The sequence below is a fragment of the Cydia pomonella genome, chromosome 20 (assembly GCF_033807575.1).
Source record: "Cydia pomonella isolate Wapato2018A chromosome 20, ilCydPomo1, whole genome shotgun sequence".
In the NCBI taxonomy this organism is placed as follows: domain Eukaryota; kingdom Metazoa; phylum Arthropoda; class Insecta; order Lepidoptera; family Tortricidae; genus Cydia; species Cydia pomonella.
In genome coordinates, this window is record NC_084722.1 from 7,074,320 (window position 1) to 7,084,683 (window position 10,364).

Sequence of the window (10,364 nt, forward strand, 5' to 3'; positions counted from 1 at the left end):
TTCACACACGCTGGCAAATATGCTGCCGCTGTTTTACTTTAGCGTCAAGTCTGTATAAAATGCTAACGCTATATCACTCATTTCAGAACAATGGCGACTAAAGTTAGAAGAATACCGCGATTGGTTTGCTGCGCAAGAGTCAGTGAAAGCCAACGAGGCGCTCCGGCCGGGTCAGCCGACCAACTACGACGAACTCTTCGGTATCGATGGCTCCTTCAGACAGCTGTCTATAGATTAAGCTTAACCAGACCGCTTGGAACACACCGCTTGACTTGCGTTGTCTCGTACGACTCCATATGACTAGCGCGACTTCAAGTATGGATGTTATGCTAAGCGGTCCCTTATTTCACTAATTTGGCATAAGTCATCTGCTCTGGCACAAAGAGAATTTGAAATAGAAGTGGATTGTCATAGAAAACTTTGTAGTCGCAATAAATTTACAGCCATCTTTCGACACTCGATTAAAATTTTAGAAAGCCATTTTACTTTGATCCTTATTCTTTCACTGATATGTGTTAAATTTGTTAGATATCAAAAACTGGTGCCATCTAATAGATCAAATACCACAACCTTTAGCCGATTCCCATTAAGATGTCGCCACTTTTTGATATTTAACAAATTTAACGCATATCAGTGAAATAATAAGGATCAAAGTAAAATGCCTTTCTAAAATTTTAATCGAGTGTCGAAAAAAGGTAGTACATTTCTGTGGCTAGGAATATTTCTTTGTCAATCCACCTTTATTTCAAATTATCTTCGTCTGGCATTGTCATCTTGCTGAAAAACAAGCTCTACGTCTAATTTGCCTAAAAAAGGACACGAACTAAAAATGATGGCAATAAGGTGGTTAATACATATTTATACTAAAATGGTCGCATTATTATTTCAGACCTCTTAAATAATTATATTCTTATACTCAAGTAGATTCGGACCACACTAAATCTGCACAGACTTTGCAATGACAAAGTGTGGCTGTTTCAACATAAACTTCAAATTTCTATGAAATTAGGAAGTTTATTTTACTGGAATGACTGATTCTATACTGGAGTTATATTTGTTATATTATACTATAGTTATTTAGCAGCTGTTCATCATTAGGCTCTAGATGTGATAAGATTAATGATTGTCAAAGGGTCATGCAGATAAAATCATATTTTATAATATAATTATAATTTAATTAGTACTTTAAGTTACAGAATCACAAATGGGGAATCTATAATTTACTTATGTTTCTTTTATAATACATTTTATAATTATGAAGTATTTACCATCTAAAATACTAGATGGTAGTACGTACTTTTGTGTTTTATTTCTCACCTCGCAGTATTTACAAATCATACACATTCAATTTATATCATCTTTTCTGAAATTTCATTTTGATCTCTTTGTGATTAGCTCAAAACTAGATTGAACAATGGATAATCAAGTTAAATAATGGCGTTAAATAGTCCACAACTTTCTATATGACATACTGCATGCGTCTCAACTCCTTCGTCTAATCGTCTAAGATTAGGAGCCCAGCTATTCACAGGTCCTGTAATTTTGGTATCTGCCTCTTTATCGCTCGAATATGAGACTGATAGAGAGGCAGATATAAAAATTTGGACTTTCGATTTTCGCGGTAAGCTATCAGATTTACCAACTACATTTTTACGGTTTTGATCTTATTTTGATGCGACCTTGAAAAGCGTTAATGCTGATTAGTGCGTGCAAGATGAAGTAACAGTATATTATTTAAACGCGTAAATGCTTTTCTAGTCGATTATGTAGAAGCCAGGCGCTGAGTAATAGTAGTTTATGTGACTGCTACATAATGAGACATTAAAACACAAGTGTGAGTGTGAAACGAACGAAGTGAGTTTCTTAAAAGGACCACACGAGTATTTCAATGCCTGATTATGTAGAGTTACAAACACTATTTTATCTACATACATATTATAAACTTTCTATTATATATACACAAACCCCAATTACAGCCAACATTGGGAAATCGTTGCTCTTTTGGCGGAATTCGCGGATATGTGGCGGCGTCGCCGAAATATTTTTATAGCTCATTTTAAACTAAACTTTTGCTATTGTTACTTTAAAAACAACAAAACAAACTCATTTTATACTTAAAACTAATTAAAAGTTAAACTGTACGTCAAATGGCGGTAAATGAAAACTTTTTTCACACATTCGTAGAGACAAACTAGATTCGGGCGGGCCTATTTCCGTATCGTTCGATAATTGTATGCAATTTTATTTACATTTCATGTCGAACAAAAAGGCATCTCGACTGATATTAGAATAGAGGTCGAATCGAATTGCTTTTTTTTCAGAGATGCTCGAAATTTGAATATCATAACCAAATTTTGATGTTACTACATCATTTGAAGCTATTACAACGTTTTCGCAGATAAGAAATTTGTTGTAACCAAACAGTTTACCTTAATGTTGGCCATTACTTACGGATTTTTAAGGCGTCATAGAAGGTTTATGATATATGTGTAGATCAAATTTATATCCTTATTCCTTAATATTTTACGTGTAGGCAATCTACTCTTTATTAAAAGGGTAATACGGGTGATCTAACCAGAACACACCCTTTATTACTCTGGTATTACTGTTAAATTTGTTGATAGCTGCAATTTCTTCCTCCGTAAGGTTGAAATCGTAAATGTCGATGTTCTGCTTTTGGCGATGCTTGTCTGCTGATTTGGGTACTGGAGCTGTTCCGCGATCAACCTACAATTAAATTTTGAGAAAAAATGTATTAGTTAATTATTGGCGACCAATGAAATGAGTGGAGTTTGAGAAGATTGCAGCAAAATTTCGTCTCGCAGTCCTGAGAGCCTAGTCCGGATGACACACGGTGATAAAAAACGCCAAACAAAACTTAAATAATATAGGGAAATATAGTTCGTTTTATCGACGATGACGCGCAGATTTGTCAAATATAACCTTTTAATAACATGACAATACAAGGCACGCGTCTTCGTGAATGACACGATCTATGATCACGTGAATTTTCGTAAGCATCTGTCATCCCGAGATTTTTTTTTGAGATGCCTTTTTGTTTGGCGTTTGTTGTCTTTTTAATTGTCGTCTTCACTAGGCCCTCTGGTTCCAAGGTAGAAACGAAATACTATGCTACTAAATTATAAATGCTTACCCCCTTATTCATAAACGTCTACTAAAGTGACGATGCCGCTAATAATCGTTTGTCCCTTTCCATCATATCAATACGTCGGTACGATTATTAGCGGCATCGTAACTTTAGTAGACGTTTATGAATAAAGGGGTTAGTGATTACTTCCTGAGGTCTCGTACAGTCACGGATTTTAATTGTAGATTTTTGACATTTAGACATTTACCCCCCTTATTCATAAACGTCTACAAAAGTTGACAAGCTGCTAATAATCGTTTGTCCCTTTTCGACTTATTGGTATGATAGAAAGGGACAAACGATTATTAACGGCTTGTCAACTATAGTAGACGTTTATGAATAAGGGGGGTACTTTACATTGGACACATCATACCGTTAGTCATGATTACATGATTGACATCCAAATTAGCTTGAACCCTAAATGCATCAACAATTTTATTAAAGTCTTTGACAGTGCATCGACATACGTCAAATGAAAAATAAAATTTCAATTGTCATCTAGGCCCTATAGGAAAATGTCTCCAATACACGGTATTGTAGCGCGACATTACTGCCGACTGTATTGCTATTTGCTACCTTAAATGTGAAAATCAATGATACTGACCGGATGTTTGACATTTTCGGCGGTAATGTCGCGTTGCAATACTGCTGCAGTAATGCTGGTGTAGTCTGAATCTGAACTGTAAGTGACACGTATAAGAAAGAATATAATTATTCCCCTGCTTACCAAATACCGCAGCACCACTTGAAACGTAGTCTTCCCATATTTCTTCGCTATCTTCGTCAGTACCGGATCATTGGGTGCGGGAGGCGGGGACTCCAGAGATTCTCGATCTACCATGAAGCCGAATGGGCTGTGGGCCATGACCACGATTCCTTTTTTTTGGCAGTAGGTTACCAAAGATTCTTGCGTCAGCGACGGGTTTACCTGCGGAACGAAAAACGTTTGTACTCATATATGCTTCTTCTGATTATGCTTTATAATTTATGTATCTATAAGGGAATGGTTTCGGTACTGAATTTGTATGAAGTACCAGTACCAGGAGCACTTCTTAACCTCAACGATGAGATTTTAAAAATATACCACTTGATAATGCTCTTGCATTGAATTCAATTCACTTCCATATTGGTACCTTTTGGTTGTGATCAAAAAACTCAACAACCTTGAAGATACGATTGACCAAAAATGGTGGCGATGTTCGGATTTAGTATTTACTCGTAAAACAGTAATAGGTTTTTCTCTAATACTCGTATTTATATGATTGGGTAGTATTAGGTAGGATTCTCATTTGAAAATTCTACCTCTATTTGATTCACTGCGGGTATCGTGTGGCTGTTGGCGATAATCCTGTCTATCTGCTCGCTGTTGAAGTTGGACACTCCAATAGATTTGGCCAGTCCCAGCTTTTTGGCGTCCTCCATGCCCATCCACGTTTCAAGATAATCTGTATCCGCCAGTTTATCATTAGCCTGGAAGTTAAATTGTATTATTACTTGCAAGGCAATCGGCTCATTATTCTAATCTTTTGGAGCTTGTTGCTTGTTTTAAAAACTACCTAGTATAGATAGTAATAGAAAAGTAGATAAAAGTTTTTGGACCCGGGTACGTCCTTAAACTACCTACGTCCAAAAGGGAGGTATGGGCATTGTGAATGTCATCTGGCTTTGTGTGGTAGGGCACAGCCAGTGGATGTCATTCCAGATCTAGAGCAGAGCCCAACTGGGGAAGTATCTCCACCTTATAGAAAACAGCAGCCAAATAACACTAGACCCTACTCATAGTGTTGTGTTCCTGCCGGTGAGTAAGGTTGCCAGAGCTCATCGAGGGGGGCGGGTTTAGGGTCGGCAACGCGCATGTAACTCCTCTGGAGTTGCAGGCGTACATAGGCTACGGAGGCTGCTTACCATCAGGCGGGCCGTTTGCCGTGGGTCATCCTTATATCTTCTAAATTAAGATTTTAGTTTTTGTATTTATAAAGGATGACTCCCCAGAACAGTCCCCGAACAACACTTGTGATAAATCTCCAAACGTGAATCATCCTTATATCTTCTAAATTAAGATTTTGGTAACCGGTCTGGCCTGGTGGCTAGTGACCCTGCCTATGAAGCCAATGGTCCTGGGTTTGAATCACACACAAGCACACATATTTGTTCCTGAGTCATGCGTACATATAACGTTGTCTGACTACCCACTACATAAGGCTTCTTGAGTTTACCGTGGGACTTAGTCACTCTGTGTAAGGATGTCTTAACATTAACATTTATTTATTTAAGACTTTCTTGACTTCAAATAGAAGAAATTCTAACACACAAAACAATTGTCACATTAGTGAATTAGGTGGTTGTTGCATAGTTGACGCTAGTAGAACATTCAATGGTTAAAATTTGCTCTTAACCAACTATTTATTAACTACTCTATGTAATTTCTTATTTCTTTAGATTTCATCTGCTGGCGATATATATTATGTAAGTAATGTGGATAAGACAGTTTAAAAATAGGTACCTTTTCACCGATGGGAAAATGGATGAGGTATAAGTCCGCATATGTCAAGTTAAGTCTTCCCAAAGCTTCTTTTAATGCCGGAACTACGTCTTCTCTGGAGTGCTTGTCATTCCAAAGCTGAAATGATAAAATAGTACATTACGATACAAGTGCGAAAAATAGGAAATTCGAAACGAGTGGCGATAAATTAAAACACGACCGAAGGGAGTGTTTTAAATCGACACGAGTTGCGAATTACCTATTCGCACATGTATCGTACAACGTTTTACAGTACATATGGCCCTTTAAATGTTCGACACAGTAACATAATATGCTACTGTAAAACAATTTTTCAAGTTAAAACTTTTTATTGGTTGGAAAATTTCAATCACTACAAATATGCAACTAAACCTTGGATGGCATTCGGATGTCAATAAGTTTTTAGCAAAATAATCATTTACAACAGGGCAAGTTAAATTAAAGCTTGTAAAATTTGAACTCCAGCTGCATCACTGTCCCGGGCTCATTGTTGCCGTCGATAAAACTGTCAATTTCTTTGTTAAAATAAGTGACGTTCGCCGCCACATTACACATTTTTCCGCTCCGCCCGCGCCTGCGAGACAGCAACATTGATTTAAATTTCTACGACTAATATTTCCTTCCTTTATTACCTTGGTTGTAATAAAGAGATCCTCTCTCTTGACTACTCCTCGCTTAACCACATCAGCGACAGCTCTGCCTATCTGCTCCTCGTTTTCGTAGATGACTGCAGTGTCGATATGCCGATAGCCTAGCTCGATGGCCGAGACAGTGGCTGCGAACGCTGCCTCACCGGTCTATTAGAAGCATTAGATCAGATTACCAATAAACGTATTTTAGAATTTAAACTATCGTGAGATATAGTAAGTACATAATCAAACGAATTTTACGGTTTAAACTCCTTTCTCAAGCACTAACAGTGCGAGCAGCGTTCACGTTGTGACGCTCGTCGTGTCGCTGTAACTAAATATACGTGAGTTTAAATTAAAGCGTAAAATTAGTTTAAAGATCTTTCTGTTGCTGTTAGATATAATATCCGTAAACTAAACCGACAACCGGGGTAGTAAAACTTGTTATTCAAATTGCAAGAGTGACAATGATAAGTAAGGTAAGTAATATGACTGGTCATCTGTCTGGTTTGTGAAAAGTATCTTGTTGTTGTCCTAAGACACTCCAGAGGTACAGAGGTTCACAGTTCACGCCACGCATTCTCATCTTCAGCGACCTTTCTTTTTGGGAGTATTTCTATAGGTACACAGTTCCCGACTATACTTCTTGTCCTTTGAATTTCTAAAGGGGTCACCAATCTAAGCCAATATTGGGAGTATTTAACGGAATTTGAAGAAAAAAAAATACGTACGGCCGAATGAAAATTCTGCAAATGAAACATCTTTGAAATGTTACCTCAAGAACCGGCTAAATGCGTGTCGGTGAATCATGATATTTTAAATGATACTTACTGAATTGTGCGTCCCCAGTGCAAGCATCGGCATCTTGTTGCCATCGTTCAACACCTTCACTGGAGCCAGCACCGCTGCGGCAGCCTGGAACATTTGCACAATAATAAACATGAAACTAATGTAATAAAAATGGTTTGTTTAATGTTTTTCGTCCCGAGTGTGATGTCTCAATATCTCTCTATCTTCTCTAGTCATCAGTGACTAATTTGTAATAATACCTATACTTATTACTATTTTTCATTTCCCATTTCTTTATTTCCGCATATTCACAGTAGTTTACGAGTGTTAACAGTTGTTAGAGTGTTAACAGTAGGTGTTGTTGTTGTGTACAGGGATAAACATAATGTAATATCTGATAACTATAGTACCCATACTATTCGTTTGAAGTTGTTACTATTCCTTTCCTAGTTAAGTAAAATAAGTAAATTCGATGTAACTATATCCACTATACAGCCCCAAACTAATAAAACTGTTACCATTAATTCTTGTATCATGTTACATACCATCCCAACAAAAACTCCAGAAGGTTTGCACAGCTTTGAACAAAAATATTCTATCAAGAATACAAACTTAGACCATTATAAAATAATCTGGCTAGGTCAGTTACATATATTATGTAAAGCTTTGGCAAGGGTATTTTATACGAGTTTTTTAAGAGCCTATAAAGTGTCCCAGTGCTTGGCAAGGGCCTCCCCCCTAGACTTCCAATCCTCCCGATGAACTGCAGCATCCGTCCAGTTGTTGATAAATGCATCCAGGTCGTCCCGCCATCTCCTCTTAGGCCGACCATGCCGGCGTTTACGTTGTGGCACCCACTCTGTGGCTAGTTTAGCCCACCTCTGTGGGTGTATTCGTCTAACATGGCCTGCCCCGCTACACTTTAGCCTAGCGGTTTTGACCCCAACGTCGACGATGCCTGTTTCGGTGCGCAACGTAGTGTTTCGGATCCGGTTATACGAGTAAAAATGGAATTTCAACACGTGAATAAATAAGAATTGTTTTCCATTTACTTTGAAATTAAATTGATTGCCTACTTTACCTGATACCTTACCACAAACCAAATCGTAGGCGCACGCAAAAATTAATCAAGCAAATAGGTATATAAACAAACAAATAAGTAATAGGTATTAACCATGTTTACATCTCAAATATAAGGAAAATCTGTAAAAAATAGCACAAAACATATTCCAAGCAACCAAGTTTGATGATCAAAATAATTATTTGTGCGATGTTTTTCTTTACAAACAACTCAATAAATAATCAAACAGGGAACTCACGTTTAGCGTCACAATTGCCACAAACAACACGAGACCCGAGAACATTTTGCGCGCAAAGCTGGTCTCAGACTACTTGGAAGTGTAAAATGAAGCGACGACCTAACGCCTGGCTTGGCACCCAAGACCCTTGGTCACAGTTCACGATACGTCCACGATAATCGTGAGGCTGGTACATAATATAAACTAAAATTGGTGGAATAGTATTTGTGATGGTGAAGATACTATTCAAATCAATTAAAAGGAATCCCATCACGTACCTATATTTTTTTTATCGCAACACCGAATGAATATAGAGTAAGCTGCAAAACTAACTGACCCCAGCCCCTGCAAAGAAATTTATATGTAGGGGGGTCAATTATATCTGCAAGTTACTGTACTTGAAGGAAATTTACATATGATATTTAAATTAAGTGAAAAGCTTAAATGTACCTACATTAATTAATCATTTTCATATTTTTCATTAATTAAACAATACTTGAGGTAAGAAATTATTACCATAGTGCCTTAGAAACAACTAGATAAAGTAAGTTTAGGTAGGTAAATAGTAGGTTCACGACGATTAATTGAACTTCTTTACTTAAAACTATATTGTCTCATTCTAAATGGCACGGATACTGCCACTAAGGCGACAAGCAGTTATGTCATATTGCTGTCGTGCTTAAAATAATTATCTTGAAATTAAATTTAATTCAAAGTTATTTAAACTGTGCAAAACAAGTTTCCCATACAGGCTTCTGCAACGGCGCTGGCAGCTATATATAGCAGTAAGTCAAATTATCTTAAAATTGCTAAGCCACCGCTGTGGTGGCACTGGCAGCGTGGTTCTATTTTTATCACTTGTCACTTTGCTCGTCACTTTCGCGCTTACATACTTGTTAGAACGTAACAGTTATTTTAGTTCTGACGTGCACCATTCGACTCGATGGTTATATGCTTTTCAGAAGGCGGTGTTGCTCGAAGGTTATATGTAAATATAATATTTATAATAGAGAGAGAGCGTTTATTCGTGGCAAAATAAAAGAAAGAAACAACACGTAACACGATATTACCTAGTTTTTCCGTGAAGGAAGATTTATTAAAAAAATACTTAATTCTTTTTAAGAAACCTTTGTCGAGAACGGTCAGGATATCTATTACGGATCGCAGAGTGTAAATAAGACAACTCCATATTCAACTCAAACAGGTTTAGAAGATACTATATAGAATAATGAAATCATTAGGTATAAGGATAACACGACACGATGAGACGCACAAAGGAAAATGTTTAGATCATGTATTGCTCTAAAATTATCTTTATATACATACTTAGTCACATCTTAAGTTCTGTCACAAAAGTTTTGTCTAATAAAATGTTATACAAAGCTTTTAATAAAAAAAGTTAGCCATGGCTAACTTTTTTTAAATCATGATTTGAAATTTTGTTTTATGAGACTATACTGACCACATACGTAATATGATAAAGTATTTTAAAATTTAGATCGCGACTTTATTTACTAGTTGTTTACTTTGGATTGTAGTTAAACGTGAATACGCGCCTGCATTGTGAAAAATTATTCTTCGCAAAAGGGGTCAAAATCAGTGTCACGTTAATAAAATAGATATAATTGTTTATTTGTATAAACCTACTTTATTGGAACGTTATTCTATCACCAACATTTAATTCTCTAACAGGTCTGTACTTCTGCTAATTTCCTTTTCCTTCAAACTCAAAGAGTATTTTTAGTAACACGCTTATTATTGACTGCCATCCAACGAGTAGGTTTGGTATAACATGTACAGTTGCAATTTTGGCAGTACCAATATACATTAATATATATCTAAAAAAAGAGGCAGCGTTTTCGATTAAAGCTCCTAGAAAGCGTGATTTTTCCGACAACATCCTTATATTTCAACCAATTTACACAAAACCTTAACAAATTATATATCCAAACCTTCCTCAAGATTCACTCTATATAGAT

The 10,364-nt window shown here is 36.7% G+C and overlaps 2 protein-coding genes across 3 annotated transcripts in view; one reads left to right on the plus strand and one right to left on the minus strand.

Moving 5' to 3' along the window:
* LOC133528900 (alpha-tocopherol transfer protein-like) overlaps nucleotides 1–1,296 on the plus strand; it is a 34,097-nt gene extending 32,801 nt beyond the window's left edge. For both annotated transcript variants that reach the window (XM_061866400.1, XM_061866401.1), the window contains one exon: nucleotides 87–1,296. In XM_061866400.1, coding sequence (XP_061722384.1) covers nucleotides 87–238 — 152 coding nt within the window. In that variant the 3' untranslated portion in view covers nucleotides 239–1,296. The remainder of the gene's footprint in view (nucleotides 1–86) is intronic.
* On the minus strand, nucleotides 1,154–8,512 carry LOC133528899 (aldo-keto reductase AKR2E4-like). Its single transcript, XM_061866399.1, has 7 exons — nucleotides 8,407–8,512; nucleotides 7,130–7,213; nucleotides 6,302–6,466; nucleotides 5,652–5,768; nucleotides 4,451–4,618; nucleotides 3,876–4,076; nucleotides 1,154–2,727 (listed from the first exon to the last, which is right to left on the minus strand). Exons 1-7 carry the CDS (start codon nucleotides 8,449–8,451, stop codon nucleotides 2,539–2,541), a joined length of 969 nt encoding a protein of 322 aa, XP_061722383.1. The 5' UTR covers nucleotides 8,452–8,512; the 3' UTR covers nucleotides 1,154–2,538.
* Nucleotides 8,513–10,364: the final 1,852 nt, after the last annotated feature.